The sequence below is a fragment of the Mixophyes fleayi genome, chromosome 6 (genome assembly GCF_038048845.1).
Source record: "Mixophyes fleayi isolate aMixFle1 chromosome 6, aMixFle1.hap1, whole genome shotgun sequence".
Classification (NCBI taxonomy): domain Eukaryota; kingdom Metazoa; phylum Chordata; class Amphibia; order Anura; family Limnodynastidae; genus Mixophyes; species Mixophyes fleayi.
The window spans coordinates 156026152-156046276 of record NC_134407.1 but is presented as its reverse complement, the minus strand read 5'-3'; the positions used below and the strand labels follow the sequence as shown (position 1 = coordinate 156046276).

The following is a 20125-nucleotide window of genomic DNA, read 5'->3' as shown; positions in this document are numbered from 1 at the left end:
ATTTCTACTAATGATCCTCGATGCTGCTGCATTAGTGGCACCAAATATCTGCAGTGTCTGGCTGAACTGGCTTTACTGTATATAGTTATGGATGCTACCACTGAATGCAAAATATGTTTCTTATGTCTCTGCCTCACTAACACAGATTGACATTTTACTGGTCAGGTTGGTAAAATGTCAGCCAGGTGGTAATCCTATGTACAGTAGCTGCAGCTGATAAAGTGACATGAAATACTGACTTATGAGAGGGGTGGTGGAATATATTAAGGTCAAATAGGGTTAATGTTTTTGTCCTTGTCTTTACACACGAGGTGAATATCATCTGTAAAACCTCATCAGTGTGCCAAGGTGAGTGTGAGTAATCTAGCATAGAACATGCTAAATTATTTTGGGGTTCATGATTTGATTGCTGACAAGGGCCCAGAGTAGCCTAAATCCACCACTGAAAGAGAAAACTGTTTCTTTCACTGATGTCGAAGCTCTCCTATCAATCTCAGAGCATCAAACATTTCCTTCAGGCATCTTCTGGTAATTGAAGTTTGTTCCATCCACAACCATTAGTGACAATCTTCACGTTAACACTGTAGTCTTACACTCTTAAAAAATCGCTAGACAGAAACAAGGTGCTTGGCTCCCAAGACAAAAATGCCATACTGTACCCATTCTAATAGGCCTCAGTTGCTTCAACGTTGTTGTAGGCGGTGACATTTCCAGGGCCCCTGCTGTCAGTTTGCGTAAGCGTAGTGAAGCCCTTCTGGACCTTAACTACACATGCACCGCTCCTCCACACCAGAGCACCTATTCTGATCCCTGCTTTGTTCAGAGCGGGGACTCAGAGATTAAGGGAGAATGTGACAGTGCTGAAAAAAATATATTCTTGGACGAGGTGGTAGGGCGCCCTGGTACGTGCAGCGCCCTCCTATCGGGCATACAGCGTTCCACCAGCACCGGCTATAGGGCTTTCATTTTCTCCTTCACTGTGTACCGATGACTTTAAATCATCATCACCATCATCATCACCATTTATTTATATAGCGCCACTGATTCCGCAGCGCTGTACAGAGAACTCATTCACATCAGTCCCTGCCCCATTGGAGCTTACAGTCTAAATTCCCTAACATACACACACACAAACAGACAGACAGAGACAAACTAGGGTCAATTTTGATAGCAGCCAATTAACCTACTAGTATGTTTTTGGAGTGTGGGAGGAAACCGGAGCACCCGGAAGAAACCCACGCAAACACGGGAAGAACATGCAAACTCCACATAGATAAGGCCATGGTCAGGAATTGAACTCATGACCCCCAGCGCTGTGAAGCAGAAGTGCTAACCACTTAGCCACCGTGCTTTAAATTAATATAAAAAGGTATGGAAAACCAGATAATCATCCTTGGCGTCAGGTTCGGACTACACATTGCAGAAACAGTTCTCCTGTTGATATTTCAAAATAGGAAATACATGAATTGTATTAACTGGAAGAACAACACTTGTTGTGACAAAGGAAGCTGTCTCTCCCATGTACCCCTTCCCTGGCCCTGATTGAATCTGCTTGATATTTAATACAATTTAGAATATAATATGGAGTTTATTTGCAAATACTTTTTTATAAATGATGTAGTTGTGCAACATTTACTTTATATTATGCAAGAAAGTTCAAAATTCCAATGGTTTAAAGCAGTTTTGAAAAGTGGAATTTGTCAGAATACATAAGCTGATGTCTGGAATTGATATACAGCTATAGAAAACGTCTGGTTGAAGTCATTGCTGTTAAATGAGGTGTCACCAGTTTCTAAGTCTAAAGGTTCACATATTTTTTCCCCAACAAAGACAGTGAGTGTTCAATCATTGTGTTTAGTAAAGACATGAATAAGTGTGTGTGTGATATGATTCTCTTTATCAACAATATCTATATAATGCACATATTTCAAATTACTGTCTTGGTGCCTCGGTGATACACAAAGACGGGCTGCAAAATAAGGAATCTAAAAAAAATTATGGCATTTGTCCTACTGATATCAGCAAGAACTGCTCTCTTGGACGTCTGTTGGAAAAATAGCAGGACAATTACTTGTAAGGAGTCATAAACATTTGTTTCTCCTTAAGATGAAATGCACCAATGCTCGTGTAACCAGATTTGGGGATAAACGTATTAAAGTGCGGATTTTGCAAATCTACGATATTCGGCAACTTTGTAGGGGAAATTTAAAACGGCAATGGCTTTAAAGGCAAGTTTAAAGCCTTTAAAGCCATTGTCATTTTTAAATTTCTCCTGCAAAGTCGAGTTGCAAAATCCACACTTTAATACAAATTGGGGCTCTGGGCAGAAATCATGTGAATACTGGACAAGCAGGTATGTGAAATTTGACATGCCTCATTGACAGCTAAAATATATTGTTGAACCCTATTACCAGCTATATTATATAGTGCCAAATGCAGATACGAAGCATAATAGTAAATATGTGTTTACAATCTGGAGAAACTGTAAACATGTATTTTATATTCAGTAGACTTTCAGATCCTCCTAATAAATGTATTTTGTGAAAATAAAAAATATATATATATTTTTTAACTATTTTGTCATTATAACTGTCGTTTGTCATTTTGTCATTTAATTATTTGTCATTCCGTCTCCCGGAATGTCAGGGAGACTTCAGAATTTTGGGAGTTCTCCCAGGCTCCCAAGAGAACAGGGCAACCTTCCGCATCCTGACTTCTTCGTTAGTGAAGTAGGTGGAGGCGTGGCTAAACACCTCATCCTAAAGACGCTATTTGCGTTGCCACAGCCCCATGACGGAGGCCCCTTCCGGAGATCTTGCTGCCAAAGTTGGCAAGTATGATTAACAGGTGACATTAATTCAATAGATTTTTTTTTCTGTGCTTTTGCGAAAGTATATTCCACATAGGCAGTGTACATATCCTGCATTGTCTTGTAGTAGACCACAGCAGACCTAAACCCAACTTCATCAGCGCACATATCTTCAGATCTGTGTCTTGTTCGGGAGTATGCAGAGCCAATTTACATGCATACACGTTTTTAAACAAATGCACGTTGCGCTTCCTATGCGTGCGTTGATGAATCAGACCCAGTGATCGCAGTCAAGGAGCCCAGCTGTCATTTCGACACCTTAAGTCTTTAGGGAGAAGTCTTCTGGACACCATCAATGCAATCTGGTCCCAATGTGAGGCTGGCAATTTCTTTGGTTAACTCATTCTTATATAGAAGTTATCTGAACAATGACTTCCTATACTGTGAATATATAAGGTAATAATGCAAATGTACAGATCTGATTCCGCTAGCACAGCATGGTTACATAATTCGAGTAGAAATAGTAGCTTATAGTATACATGGCACTGAAGGTATATAGCCACATAAAAAGCACATTTCTGTTTATGCCCTTACAATCCACTCTTGATTTTTTTTTTGAGTATTTACCATTATAATAATATAAGGTGCAATCAGCATATGATTCCACTATTTTAAATAGAGATGGGCGGGCTCGGTTCCCCGAGATCCGAATTCATCTGAATTTAGCCTATCCGAGTACTGAGCCGAGCATGCTCGGTACTCTCCCGTCCATTCGGAATCGAAATCGAGGCAAAACGTCATCGTGACGTATTCGTATTTCTGAGCTCGGTTCTCGCGAGATTTGAAAAGCATAAATACCAGCCTCCACAGCAATCCATCGCCATTTGACAGAGGGAGAGAGCAGGGTTAGGTCACAGCCTATATCAGTGCAGGAACAGAGCAGTAATTGGACACATTATTGTTTCTATTCAATACAATTCTAATCTTAATAAAAAATTGTTACAGCAGTAAGAGGAGGATAGAGGAGGGTTTTTTTCAATTTCTGGCACTCCAAGTGCTTTTGGGGTGTCCCTTATTCCTCATTCTTTTGCAGTAATTTTTCTGGCTGTCAAAAGCCATATTTGTCAGCAGTATTTAAAACAACTTTTAGCACTACAAGCAGCGTCGGACTGGCCTGCTGGTGAGCCGGACTATCCACTGGTAGGCCCCGCTGCTGGTAAGCCACGCCCCCACCTGGTCCGCTGTTCCGAGTGCCAGGTTCCAGGTCAGCTGATTGAAATTGCAGAGAGCCAAGATGCGACTGCGGCTCTCTGCACATGCGCGTGATGTCATCGGTAGACGACTCATGTGGGAGGAAGAACCAACCATGTAGGAGGTGCTGGAGATGTCCTGCCGCCCAGAGTAGCAACATGAACAATACAGGAGCCATTGCTGAGGTTAGTACATCGCACAGCGCCGCAGCAGCCTGTCATTCTGCATTGTATAATTTTTTTTGAGGAGGGTTTTTTAATTGCTCTTTTTTTTATAACTGGGTGATGTTTTTATCACCCAGTATATGAATACAATGTATTTCTGTGTACGTGGGTGTTAGATCTTCCAATTTATAAACAAATAAAATTGTTTCATGTTTGGACAATTTAAAATACAGCAAGAACCAGCACCATTAGTAATTTAATAAACGGGGTGCCTGAGAGGAGCGCGCTACCCAAGGGGGTATATAAAGAGAGAGCATTCCTTTTAAACTCTTGGAAAGGCTTTTGCAATATCCATAGAGTAATACACATAAATACATGAATATCTAATCATTCATAAGGTCTAATTATAATATAATATATTAAGTTTGGTGCAGCATCATAAGTGCCCTTAAACGTAACATTTTCATATATCAGCAATCCTAAATTCACAGCAATCCATCCGTATTGAGTTATAATGCCAGAACGCCTCATAGAGAAGTCTGTGTGGCTACCAAATTCACCAAAACTATATCCCTGTATGTATTATTGTGAGTTTGTGTTTGTTGTTTGTGGCTGTGTATGTTTAGAGTGTGTGTTTTATGTTAGTTGGTAGCTGAAAGGTGTTAGTGAGTGACTTTGGGGTATATTTACTAATCTGCAGTTGGAGATGTTACCTATAGCAACCAATCAGATTCTAGCTGTCATTTTGTAGAATGTACTTAATAAATGACAGCTAGAATCTGATTGGTTGCTATAGGCGACATCTCCACATTTTCAAACCCACAATTTTTGCTACTACTATTTGTACTTTTTTTTTTATGTATTCATTTTACAACCTGTTGAGCCACAGTTTTTCACATATTCTAATGTCTCAGCATTCTTCATTGCAGAAAATTACTGTTAAGTGAGCCTGTTTTAGAAAGTCTCACATTTTGTTACCAGTGGAAAAAGTCAAATATTATGCCAATAAGCCTCATTTTATAAGGGAATACAAGTGCAGTGATATGGATAAATAAGGACATTGGATAGGGGAAAGAAAGAAATGTGGCATGAGAGATAAGGAAATAAGGGCATGTGAGATGAGGCACAGTGTGAAGGGGGAGCAAAAGCAGCATGTCAGAGTGTGATGAAGGGGGGCCAATGTAGCATGTCAGAGTGTGATGAAGGGGGGCCAAAGCAGCATGGCACAGGGTGATGAAGGGGGGCCAGGAGAAGGGGGGAGCAAAAGCAGCATGGAGGGCGCAGTGTGATCATAAGGATTCACAGCATGGTGATGAAGGGTCACAACGGGCTTGTGGTAATGTAATGTGTGTGTGGTAGGTTGTGGCTAACTAATGGGTGCTATTTTGTTTGTGGGGTGATGGTGGGGCAATTTAATTTTATAGTGGGGACTATTAATTTAAGATGGGGTGGTTTGGGGGCTAATAATTGAATACGGGGCTGAGTTTGAGGAGCATGAGTTCTATTAAATGTAAATATGAATTATTTAATGGCAGTGAAAATAGGTATATTTTGCGGGAAATAAGTATATTTATTATACGTAAATGGTATTAATTTATTGCTGGGGCTGTCTGGTGGGAGGGAAACAGGCTTATTTATTAAATGGGAATACTATTACTTTAATGTTGGGGCTGAAGGAAGGCCTAAGTATTAATTGAGGGTCATATTGATTTAACGCGGGGGCTGGTTAGAATTTTCTAAATGTACACATTTTTTTTCCAAATAGGGCCCCCAACATTCCAGGATCCAGATAAGCCGCAACTAAAGAAACCAGCAGCCACATGTGGTGACAAGAACAGGTAGGACAGTCTGTCAAATGTTCTGAGTCTAGTGGGACAATCCTGATTTTTGGTAACTGTTCTGCCCAATCTAAGGGGCAGGTCAAGACTGTGTACTCTTTATATACACAGTGCATTCTTTATATACTACACTATGGTGCTAGCTGTCCTTCGTGGGCTGACCACTCCCCCTCAAGTGTCTGATCTCACCTCTATGATGGCTGGCCACACCCCCTCTGGTGGGCCCCTAGTGTTGCAGTCCCCCGGTGGGCCTTTCATGCCCCAGTCCGACACTGACTACAAGTGCTTTTGGGGTGTCCCATATTCCCCAGTGTTTTACTGTAATTTTTCTGGCTGTCAAAAGTCATATTTGTCAGCAGTATCTAAAACAATATTTAGCACTACAAGTGCTTTGGCCTCATTAAAATGGATTCAAAGCAGTCTACATATGAGCAGAATCAGCAACCAGGTTCTGTCACCAGTCCTGATGGTAGTGTTCCCAGTACGTCATCTGGGAAAGGCGATGTCAGGCTACATAGTCTTTTGAAATCAGGCTGAATTTGTGTTGAAGCGAAAAAGGAGTGTAACTGAGGAAAAGTTAAGTGTCGATAAAAAAAAATTACCAATATGCCATTCTACACACGCAGTGGCAAAGAGAGAATGAGGCCTTCACCTTTCTCTATTAGTGGCAGATCCAAAAATGTTACCGAGCCTTCTTCTTGTACAGTCACTCGTGACCAAGCAAGACCAAGTAATTTGGAGTCTACAAGTGGTGCACAACTACTGTTACGCATCAAAGCAGAGCTGAAAAATAACAGTAAGACATTAGAGGATAATGTATGCTCTGAATCAGAAATTACACCAATCCCTGTAGAGAGTCCATCCAACAGTGGGATGTCTAATCGTGAGCATTCTGTTACTGTACCCATAAAGATGGGGCCTTTCAGCAGTGCTGCTGATGTGTGCCTGAACAGCCCGAGTGTAGCCGGTGATGCACAAATTGAGGATTCCACTTTAGAATTAGAGGAGGATGAGGGGGAGATTTGTGTAGGCGTCAAGGGCACTATTGAGGATGTTGATGAGGTTGTTTGTGTAAGTCCTGCATCAGTGGCAGCAGTTCTGGCACGTGACAAGAAAAAGGCCATTGTCATGCCTGGCCATAAAACAAAAAAATCCACTTCTTATGTATGGAATTATTTCTACCCCAATCCAGACAACAATTGTATAGCCATTTGTAGTGTATGTCAAGCCACAGTCAGTCGAGGGAGGGACCTTAACCATCTTGGAACCTCGTCTATGTTACACCATTTGACGAGAGTTCATGGCAAAGTGTTGGGAAAAGCTGAAAGTTCTTCCAAAAAAATTACAAGCACTCCATCATCAGCTAGAACCCTCCGCTAACAGACATCCCGGCGGCTACAAAATACACCCACCACACCATCCTCATCAATATCCTAAGTAGCGCTCGGAGTTAGCCCTGCATCCCACTTATTAAGGCTGGACAACTCCTGCACTATTATTGATTCCTCTGAAGAAAGCGTTAGTCCCACTGCTGCTGCTGTTGCTACTGCTGAGAGTGAATCGTCAGCCCAGAGGAAGGCCTAGAAAAAGAGCGGTCCTACATTTCAACAATTAACTGTGAAACAATTGTTTGCTAGGGGAAGCAAATATGACAGCAGTCACCCAGTTGCCAAGAGAATCACAGACGCCATGGCTGCCATGTTAGTGTTAGATCTGCGTCCAATATCCACAATAAACGCAGCTGGTATTTCACAGTTAATTGAGGTTTTGTGTCCGCATTACAGAATTCCATCGCGACACCATTTTTCCCCGTAAAGCTATTCCACAACTATACCAAAAAGTGTGTACAAATGTAGAGATTGCGCTGAAAAATGCCATTCTGCCCACTGTCCACTTAACCACAGATATGTGGACAAGTGGAAGTGGTCAAACCAAAGACTATATGACTGTGACAGCCCACTGGGTTGGTCATTCACCTTCACCAGCAGGAACAGCAGCAGCATGTACACCACTACGTAACATTTGTCACAGGCAGGCCACTCTTTGTATCACCGGCTTCACTAACAGGCATACAGCTGACAATTTGTTACGCAAACTAAGAGATGTGATTGATACATGGCTTATACCACTTGGACTCTCCCCAGGATATGTCATTTCTGATAACGCTAACAATATAGTGCGAGCATTACAGCTGAGTGATTTCCAATAAATTCCCTGTTTTGCTCACACTATCAACTTGGTGGTGCAGAGCTTCCTTCGAAATAACCATGAGCTGCAGGAGAAGCTTTTGGTTGCCCGTAAAATTTCAGGCTATTTCAGGCATTTTGCCACAGCATGTAAGAGATTGCAGCAGCTCCAAGAGCAGTTTAACTTGCCCTGCCACCAACTTAAGCAAGAGGTGGTAACTAGGTGGAATTCCACCCTGTACATGCTTCAGAGGATGGAGGAACAGCACAAAGCCATCCAAGCATATTGCACAAGCCATGACATTGGGAAAGGAGGGGGCATGTATTTCACTCTTGCACAGTTTTGAATCCTTTCAGTGCTGTGCAAGGTGCTGAAACTATTTAAAGTTGTGACGTGTGAACTGAGTGCAGATTCTGCTAGTTTGAGCCAAGTCATTCCTTTAATTAGACTATTGGAAAAGCAGCTTGAGAAACTGAAGTGGGAGATGAAAGCAAGCAATTCAGCAAAGTATGTTGGCCTTGTAGATCAAGTATTTAATTCGCTTCACAATGATCCTCGAGTTATTAAGATCTTGAACTCGGATCAGTACGTTTTGGCCACTGTGCTTGATCCAAGGTTTAAGACCTACATTGAGTCTTTGCTTCAAAATGAACGAGATGTGAACTTTTGCAAGGAGCTATTGCTCAGCAAGTTGTCCGCTGAACTGGTCCTTGGCTTGATGACGTGTCCTCCTTCAGTTTCTCAAGCAGCTGCTGCTCGTAAAATATTGAATTTTCAAAAAAGAAGCAGGGAAGACGCAGAGGGCAGACCAGAACAGTTTAACATCTGGGTTGGTTTGAAGGATTTTTCTAAAAAATGTGTGACCTTGCCCATAACTCTATCCAATATGAGTATTAACATGCAAAGGATGGTGGAGGATTATTTTCAAGAGGTAATTGATATGGAAATGTCAGACAGTCCCTTTCCTTACTGGGAAGAAAAGCAGGCCATTTGGAAACCCATGTACAAACTTGCTTTGCAATACTTAAGCTGCCCACCCTCCAGTGTGTACTCCGAACGAGTGTTCAGCACAGCAGGGAACTTAGTCAGTGATCGCCGTAGAAGGTTACTTCCCAAAAATGTGGAGAAAATGATGTTTATAAAAATTAACTGCATCTTACACGAGGAAGGCGTTCACCATCCAAGACATCCAAGCACTGACTGTTCTCTAATGGCGGATTCAAGCAGCGATGAATTGATAGTCTGTGATGATGACGTACACACTGATGAGGGTGAGGATGAAGCTAAAGATGATGACGATAACATCTTTTTAAAACTTTATTTTTAAGTGTAGGGTGCAATCTACCCCCAAAGAGGAAAGGAACTTGGGGCATTTCCATATCACGTACCGTCTTGAAAGGCTACTGTTTGGATAATTTCTCCTTAAGGGTAGGGTGTCATACACAGAGTGACCACAAACTGGCTTTGTCCATTTAAATTAATATTGTACAGTCTATAACGGCTGAATTTTTTGGTATTTTATACAAGTGGAGGGGGGCCTAGAGAGACAGAAAACAAACTGGCTTTCTCCATTTCAATTAATATTGTACAGTCTATAACGGCTGAATTTTTGAGTATTTTCTACAATTGGAGGGGGGCCTAGAGAGACAGAAACCAAACTGCCTTTGTCCATTTCTTTACATATTTAACTATAAGTGTAGGGTGTAATATACATCCAAAGACGATGGTTACATTGCCAATATGCATAGATGGAGAGGAAGACAATCTGGTTTGTGTGTAGAATTAATGAAGGCCTACCAGGAATTAAACTGTTTTTTTGATAATTTATTAGCTTTACAACTACATTACTTTTCCAAGAAACAGGTGGAGCACTAAATTTGGTTCTTTTAACAAAATAGCAAAACAAAACCAAACAAAACCAAAACCAAAACACGGGGGTCAGTGAGTATCTCTAATTTTAAATGACAACACCTCTGTGATACAAGATTTATCAAGAATACAAAATATCAATTTTCCAGATTGCAAAAATGCTGTAATATATCAAATACTGTGTAAGGGTCCCCCTAACCATCCTTTCCATCCAATGAACCAACTGGAAGGACTTAACCAGCTGACCAACTACCATCTAGATCTTGTTCAGGCTGATTAAATTTCTTGTTAAATTCTTATTTTAATTGTTTAACTTTGAGTACATGTCCTACAATTAAATTAATACAATTATCAGAGATATAGCTAAAGCAGACAGAGCCTATTATTTGACAAAAAACCCTTGTGCTGCTGTTAGGTTATTCAACACCAATCTTTACTAGTTTAACACTTTAGCATGAAATTGCAAAGTGTCACCTAAAACCTGTGTGATGTCCAATATGTCAATAGTTATATTATTAAATAACCTAGCAAAAGCTAATTGGTGCATATTTTACCCAATACCCCCAAATATGGACGAAGAGTGTCCCAGCTTGCTATACCAAGGCTGATAAATGAAATCTTGACTGTGTTGTATGTTAATAGCTATTTTCTGCATCATATGGTGTGGCATAGCTTTTATATCAATGTAGTCTCGTATCCAAGTAGCAGTGGACAGTCGAGCTAGTACAAGTACCTGTACTTCCTTTAGGTAAAACTTTGTATGCTTGATGAACTTTGGGTTGCTTATGTTGTCCTCATTTACTATATCTTGCGCATACCATAGTGACCTCAAAACATTCCTGGTGGGACATCAGTCTACTACTGCACTTCCTTGTGATACTGTTGTATTAGCGCCACACCATGTGCCATTATCATTTAAAGCTGTTTAATTAAACAACTGTTGCCAATATGATTGTGTGGCTTTATACCGCAAAGATGATTTAGTTGTTTTATTTTGATAAATGGTACAATTGACAATTTCTACAACAATAAATAACTCCTTATCAATTCTATGGACTTGTTTACAAGTAGTGTTGGAAGACGCTGAACTGCATTTCTGCACTGGGTAATTATTCATCTTCCCTCTCCTCACTTTCCACCAAGTTACAGGTGTAGCTATATAAGGTAAAGTTCCTGCAGATATTTATGAATGTGTGCAGATCCATCAATCGGTTAAGTTAATATCTTCCATCAGCTGACGATGTATGCGGACAAATGGATTATCCCTCTTTAGGGGGTAAATGTATTAAGCTGTGAGTTTCCAGCGGGTTTGAAAAGTGGAGATGCTATCTATAGCAGCCAATCAGATTCAAGCTATAATTTTGTAGAATGTACTAAATAAGTAAATTTGCCTTTCATGCAATGTCATATTCTCTCTGATGAACACTGGTAAACTGTGTTTATCTGCCCTACTTAGTAATGTGATTGCATGTGTTGGTCTAGGTGCAGAGAGCTGTAGCAACCGCTGAAAGGGAGTCCAATGACCAATCACACGTTCATTGATATTTTACACAGCATCCTTACAGACTCTATCGTATCCCTTCAATGTGTGCGTGGGCATTCTCTTCCTAAATTGTTCCTTTAACAAGTCATTCATTCTTTCAATTAACCCTGCTGCTTAATGCTTGAGGAAGATAGGGAATTTGGTACACCCAGTATACCTGTTTGTCTTTGGTCCACTATCTGATTCTGGCACCAGTGAAATGAGATCTATTGTCTGTATTTCAGAAGGTGTGCCATAATGTGTGCAAATGTCCTCCAGCATCTTTAGAGTGACATCTTGGTTGGCAGGAGCAGTGGGTAACACCAGCAGTACTCCAGAGTGGGTATCTACTGCTGTACAGCAATACTGCACCTTGCCTGTCTCTGTAGGTAATGGCCCTATAAAGTTGGTCTGTCCTACTTGTCCAGCTTGTTTTCCATTGGCAATAAACCCCATATTTCCAGTCAAAGCTTTTTGGTGATTCGGTTGTTGGCACAATATCTCTAGCCATGGTTTGTGTGAGAGGGATTTCCTTTGCTTTAGCCCAGTAATAGGTTCCTTCAGCCCCTCAATGCCCCAATTGTGCATGGGCCCACTCTCCAAGATTGTATAACTGTGTCTCATCTTTTGGGGAAAGTTTTAAAACTTTCACTTGTCTACAATATGATTTTGCTCACAGCCTGTGTGAGCATTTACATCTCCAATGCTGACTGATCGTGTGTTACTTTGGTTCCATAGCTTAGTCCATATATCAAGCCCTCCTAATTTTGCTTCCAGGTAGGCTGCCGAACTGACAGTGTGGATAACAACAGAACTAGTTGTTTCTTCAAGGCACATGTTGTCTGCTATTCTGCGTACTGGCTGGATCCACCTTTCTCTACTCTCATGTAGTATAATTTGATGTATAGGTTGATATGCTGCAGCTGTCCAACTTTGATCATTTTGTGTCAAGATCGCTGAACCATCAGTACACCATACCAAATGCCTCTGTTCTTCAATCAAAGAAGAGTAAGGCTTGGCTACTGCTGCAAGTCCACCTCCAATATGTAAAGTGGGTAACTCCTGCCCTGCATGTAATCATGCCAGCCAGTTGTGTGCTAATTGTAGAGGGTTCTTCTGAGGATAATCCACCTCTTTCTGACAGGTACCATTTTCAATTCTGTAGAGTGGGCTTATGTGCAACTGCTGTTCTGGATTTAAGTTCTTCTTATCTGAACCATCCAGAAATTGGCAAATCAGTTCTTATGGTCACTGGCTGATGCTTTATGGTTTACTCCACATGCTATAGGGCTGTGTCTTCAACCAATAGCTGCTTCTCTAGAGGAGAGTATCTTTTTTTGGTTAGAGAGAACTGTTTAGCCCAAAATCAAATTAGAGTTTTTCTATCTCCTTGAGTTGTGAATTTCTGTCAGAGACCCCTTTTCCTTGTTAAGCCACAGTAATGTCTAGAAAGAAAGGCTGATCTGGGTGTAGTGGGCCTAAAGCATATAAATGAGCCTGAGAGTCCAAGATGTAGGACAATGCTTTCCAGTAGCTCATTGTTCCAAGAATATGATGTGTTTCTTTCATAGTAGTTGGAGGCTTCAACTGCTGAATAGTTTCCAATACTGGCTGAGGTATTGTATGCTGTGGTCCTGACCATATCATCCCTAGAAATTTTACAGTCTCTATTGGACCTTGTACTTTGCCAGGATTAATCTACCAGCTTCAACTTAACATAAAGTCAGTAAGAGTATTTAAATCCTGTGCCACCCGCTCCTTTGATTCACCTGACAACATAATGTCACTGATGTAATGATACACTTGGCAAGTAACCTGTGGTGTAACATTGGCAAGGTCATGTGCAACCAGTCCATGACAAATGGTAGGTCTGTGAAGGTAGCCCAGAGGATAAACAGTATGAGTATATTGTCTTCCATACCATATAAAGGCAAATTGATCCTGAGATTCAGGTGCCACGGGGATTGAGAAGAAAGCATTGGCAAGATCACGTACTGCATGATGCCTTATTGATAAGTCACAGGAAATCACTGATGTACTTTTGTATTGTGTACTCTTATCTAAGGATGTATGAAAAGAAATATGCTTTTATAACAACAACACAAGCTCCCTTTGTAGTGAATATCAGATTGTTGTTGGATGTTCAAAACAGTTTTGTTTGCTGTAAGTGAAACCTTTTTTATCTCACACTTCCTTTATCTCAATGGATTAAAAGTGTTCAGTATTGTGTTTCGTCTGTGTCACATTTGATGCAAGGACAAACATACGCTCTGTTGCAGGGACACGGTGAGGAAATGTGTAACAGAATATTTATACTGTCCGATTTATATAATAAGCAGTACTGCACCCTACGTAAGGGGTGTTAATTGATGATACATTAACACAAGTCCACCATTTGTTATTAAATAGTACCATTGTTATTTATTTTTGTGCAGTGTTATAGTTAAAGATTATCTACAAGTTATTATCAATTGGGATATGTTAATTTTTTTAAAAAATACTTTGTGTCAATTCACAAGCAACCTGTGACATTACAGGCAATTTCACAACCAATATTCCTATTAAATTAATAAGCTGAATTCCCCAAAAAAAGCTTTTGTGTGTATGCCGCAAGTGCTCATTAAAATATTCTCCTCCATTACATTTAACACAAATTTATTGTTAAATAAAATTGCATATTGTAAACTAAGACGCATGTGTTTTATTTCTTAAAATGCAAAGTAAAAGTGAAAAATCGTCGATATTTTATGTCTTAATCAGTAACAATTCAAAAGCCTAGACAGAATGGGAGACATTTACAATGCACACTTGGGGCCTGATTTATAGTTGGACACAAGTCCTTCTGTTCAGCGCAAAAAGCACTTTTGGCCAAAGATCCGTCTCAGTTTGCACTCCGACTGAGACGGCTCTCCCCGTTGCTCCTCTCTGCGATTAGAGAGGGGGAACGGGGGAGGTAGTGGGGGAGCCTAGCAATGTGTTTACGCTCTTTACATGCTATTTTGAGTTGAAAGCAACCACAGATAGGTCTCTAGGAGATGTATTTTTTGCGGAAGCTTTCAGTTGTTGCAAGAGACCTTGATGTATTAAAAACAAAGCAAAAAAGAATTAAATTTAAAAAAAAGGTGTCCCTTCCTAAACACATGACTAACCCTTGTGTTGTTTGGGGGAGGGGGAGAACAATTTTTGTTTATTTTTCAACATTTTAAAGAGGCGTGTTTGTGCAATTTGCACGGTAGTCTAAGTCGCACGGATCTAAAGATCCGCGCCATTCTAAATACTGCGTAAATTGCGGGGTGCAATTTGCACTTACGGTTTCAGTGTAAATTGCGTCTGACTCTAAATGAGGTCCTTGAAGTCGATATTGTGCTCTCAGGGAGATGCCATGGCAAACTTGTCCTGTAATTAGGTGTGTGCTCAGAAATAATCTGAGAGGCGCATTGTGCTCATTAAAGTCCAACCTCCTGCCACTTTAGAACCTCTCCCTTCATTAAATAAAAGTTGCGTTTTTCTCCTAAAATACTTTTAGTTTCAGCCTCATTTATGTCTTAAATCAATCAGGAGAGTGAGGGGATATTAGGTGTGTCTTTATTACATGTGGTACTTTAGTGTGCTTGAAGCCTTGTTTTATATTGGGCAATGTGAGCATAGAAATGGGCTTCTGCACTTAACAAGAAGCAGCAATATGTGTTCCATTAAAGGACTCAGCTCAAAGCTAGGGCAAAAACCTTTTAGGAGTGAAAATCACTGTGCACCGCTCCACACACAAAGGAATTTCCCATAAAAAGACAAACTCCCCAATTTTTTATTATAATAATCTTGCACCACAAAATTAAAACTCATTTTTGCAGTGCTCCACCAAAGTAGGCAGACTAGTGCACTTACTCCTTCTTTGCAATGGATGCTCCTATTCCACCCAACTCCTACCATCAGCTAGTGAAAACTTGTACTCCTCCCTAAACACCATCTTGCTACGTAAACCTATGCTATCTGGTCTAGGTACACTTGCTCAAATCAATGCACACTACTTCGCCAAAGAGGGCAAGAGAGGCATTTACGATTTATGGGCTGCATTCTCATGAATATTAGTTCAGGGTATTACATGGCTGCCTCTATTGTGTGTAGGTGATGGTTTGATTTTAAGGCTTGCTTTAGCTCATACATTATCAGACCTTTGAGTGAACAATTTTTGCAGAATATATTTTGTTGTACTGATTTCAACAGTTGCAATATATTCAGGACAGAAATGTCTTTTTTTAAGTGTTTTCCTATAATTTTAATTTACCTTCTACAGAATTATCTATTCTACTCCATCCAATTCTATAATTGTCCAGCCACTGTCACAGGTTTTTTTTAACAAGAGCTTGGTTAACAAGGACGTTTTCTGGTTCTCTGTTTAGGTAATGTCTACAGAGAATGTCACATCAATGGCAGTTGGGCAGGAAGAGGAGATTACACTCAATGTCAGGAAATCCTGAAACAAGAGGTAAGACAGACCCACTATGATTACGATGCATGGTCTTCGATCTGTTGCTATATATACGTAAAACATACCTCCTGAAATTCTAAATGAAAAAAATTGGCCCAGATTTGACTAGACCACCCCCACCTTCCCCTGTAGAACACAGTTTCGGAAAAAAATTATAATGCTCTCTCCTTTTCATCAATGGAAAATGGGGCAGTTGGTGATATTTCTACAAGAAACAACCCTGAACATTTATTAATACTTGACAAAGTGGTGTGATCTTCTGTGATCCCATCACCGAGTGACTGCTTAGGAGTGCCCACACCTTTTCCTGTGTGTACTGTTCATGCTATTGCATGTTGGCTTGGCACATGCTGAGGTCAGAAGGTGCTGGATTTAAAAGTATGCTCAGCTGCATTACCGTGTATGAGTAAAAGATCATTTTGATTTTCTGTGCTGCTGTAAATGTGCTTGTCTTATAACCTGCTACTGATTAGGCTTGTTCCTGTCCTCGTCCATGCTGTCTGTTTGCACTTGTTACTGATCATTTCTATGTGCTCTTAACACCAATCTTCATTTTGTATTCTCACTTGGAATACAAACTTGGCCTGACCCTTGGTCTGCCTATGACCACTTCTTTATCTCCTCCTATTATAATTTTGTTGCATGCACTGAAGCAGACCTACAGCCTAGTGTGGCTTGCCTGGGGGACATGTCCTATTGGTGACTCACAACAAAGCCCAATACCTCTTAGCAGGGGCTGTTGCTGAAGACCATCAGCCATTGAACTACACACCCCAATTGAGCCAGTGTCAACCACTAGTGGCACATTGGTCCCACACCAGCACTCTGTGACACATGGTTTGGGAAGATATGCAGTGGTTCTGGACTGATTGGGGAGGGGTCTGTTTCATCCCAAATTTCCAAATGGGGATGTGGGCAGGTATACCAATGTATGGTTATTAACACATCCTGGAAAAGTTAGATATGAAATGAGCCTCTCCCACTCTGACTTGAACTTTCTGATATAATGCCTTAAGCATGATTCAAATTGGCTATCGCGCTATGACTATTATCATGTGATCATTCAGAGCCAATGTGTGGAAAGCTGAAAACAGGTTACAGTTTGACAGTCACGTTTCTCAGAAGCACAATGTACATAGTACTGCAAGTACATGGTATATTCACTATCTCATTAATACTTACACCTGCCCATATAATGCTACCTTCAAACTAGCATGTAAAAAGGTAAGTAAAAAAGAAAAGTGAAATAATGTATGTTTAATTACATGATGTCTGTTCAGATACCAATATGATATTTAATTGTGTAGGTGACAGGTATGCTTTAACGGGCTATTTTCTTAATGCTGAAAGAGATATTACTCTGTCATTGAAATAAGAACCTGCAGCTTTAATGGATGCATTTATATTTTCTAGCTGGCGTCCTCTGCTAAAATGGGTATTTATGTCTGATTTATTGCACTGATGGTTTTTACCTCAGGAAAGAAGACCAGCTATGTGTGTTATAGATGTCTCCAAGCATTTATTTCATCCATAAATGCTCCTTCATCAAAGCATAAGAGCACCGAAAATCCTGAAATGCCATATACAGATTATATCACCTAATAAACCGAAATATGGGTCAGAAGACAGATTTTCACAATCTGCCCCAGCCAGTACAGACCAGACATTGGCATTCAGGAATTGTTCATTCTTCTTGTACATAAATTATACTGCTCTCATCTCTAAATAAAAATCTATTTTACAATGCATAACCTAATTAATTGGTTCTCCTATATTGTTCTCATTCAGGAAAGAACATTTTTATAGATCCACTGATTAGAGTATTGTTATTGATCTTGGGCCAAGTTCTGTACTGTATATCTGTTACCTACACTCAGCAGATTAGTCTCAGTACTGTAAATTGTGGAAAAAAATCAAGAAAACTTACATAACTATTTATTTATAATATGGCTCTTATATAAGCTCAAAGCATTCAAGCACTCAGTGCCGTTTTGATAATGGATGTGAATACATTGTATTGATGATCTTTCTCCTTTTTAGAAAAAGAGCAAGGTTCATTACCACATTGCCATTGTAATTAATTTCCTGGGACACTCCATCTCTTTGTGCGCTCTTCTGGTGGCTTTCACTCTCTTCTTAAGATTGAGGTACGTTTTCGAAGGGAGGGAGCAAGTGCTTTGGATTTCAGATAGCTTTGTATTTTGATATAGAATACTGTATGTTTTTCTAATTGTGCACCCTCCAATAAATCAATAAATACACTTGACTCAATATAAGTTGTTTTGTTGCATAATAAATATGTCTCTATATTTGTTAGCATGATATATATATATATATATATATATATATATATATATATATATATATATATATCCATGTGATCTGATGGATTAGTTTGTGTATGCCTCTGATATGGCATACATCAACCTTTCAAATTTCGCAAGACCTGATGACTGTCAAATACAGGGGCCAGGCATGCTACTAGAAGGGTGGAGAATTGCCTTAGCTTCTTTCCATGGTGCATTGCCTTACACTTCCCTCACTGTGGAAAGAAGAACACTGTTTGAGCGACTGTTGAAATATGGAACAATTGATCACTATGAAAAATGCAGTTAAATATTCACAGCAATTTCAATAAATGCCAAGTAAGTCATGAATGCAAGCTTCTGTCTGTGGAAATTGTTATATTGCAACAGTATCATCGTTATCATCATCATTTATTTATATATATATATATATATATATATATATATATATATATATATCGCCACTAATTCTGCAGCGCTGTACAGAGAACTCACTCACATCAGTCCCTGCCCCAATGGAGCTTTCAGTCTAAATTCCTTTAAACACACACACAGACTAGGGTCAATTTAATAGCAGCCAATTAACCTACCAGTATGTTTTTGGAGTGTGGGAGGAAACCCACGCAAACACAGGGCGAACATACAAACTCCACACAGATAAGGCCATGATCGGGAATCAAACTCATGACCCCAGTGCTGTAAGGCAGAAGTGCTAGCCACTAAGCCAACATGCTGCCCATACACTATTTGTCATCTTGATCAGATGATAACTACTTTAATAAGCACCGATGCTGCATTCCTCCTTATGAGTGGCTGTCAAAATGTTTGCGAGTACTGTCCTTATGGGCAGCTGTCAAAATATTTGTGAGTACTGTACCCTAAAGGATTGAATGGGTTAAATTGAGCATATCAAATTCAGATGACTTTCAGATGGATTGAAGGGCTAAACTAACTGGGTAAAAAATCTAATGGAATCTGTACACTCTGGGAAGATGTGCCACTTTTAAACTGCCCTTTCCTCAATTTGGGAACCCCACCATTATCTACACCCAGTTCCCTGTTCCCTGTAGTGGACAGACCCTGTCATAGCTATTCAAGCAACTGGGACAAGATGTGAACAGAATATTGACACCTGACTGTATTGGCCACAACCCCTGTCCAAAAAGGTGCCATGTAAGCTAACCCCTAAAATGTGTGAAATTTTTTCTTACTGATTAGTAATAGTCACAGTGATATTTTTCTGCCCATCCTGCTGTCAGCATGGTTAGATCAACAGCGAATCACAGATAAAAGTTGGAGACCTGTTAGGAACCCCACTGAATGGCTATATGGAAAGATAGCTTACCTAATTAGTCGTGTGTGCAAAACCTCTTCACTCTTGAGTTTATTACAGACTAATGTATATATCATTTTCTATTCATCACAAGATGTGTTAATTCTCATGTTCAGCTCACAAAATGATTGTCTCCACTACATGTTACAGGGGCACTATAATCACTGCATGAATAATATGGATAAAACTAAAAAACAACTAGAAAGTCACCAGAAAACAAAAGTCAACTGCTAAATAATATAATATACATGTAAAACAAATTTTATAGAACAGTTTATGAGGTAAGCGACTATAATTAATTCAGAAGTCAGAAATGAGCACAAACTAGGATGCAAGGGGCCAAACTTCCTTTCTCAACAT

The 20125-nt window shown here is 40.0% G+C and overlaps 1 protein-coding gene across 1 annotated transcript in view; it reads left to right on the top strand.

Moving 5' to 3' along the window:
* The window catches only part of CRHR1 (corticotropin releasing hormone receptor 1), a 162168-nt gene that overhangs the window by 126085 nt on the left and 15958 nt on the right, over positions 1-20125 (top strand). Inside the window, exons 4-5 of the mRNA XM_075176871.1 lie at positions 16038-16123; positions 18167-18273. Coding sequence (XP_075032972.1) covers positions 16038-16123; positions 18167-18273 — 193 coding nt within the window. The remainder of the gene's footprint in view (positions 1-16037; positions 16124-18166; positions 18274-20125) is intronic.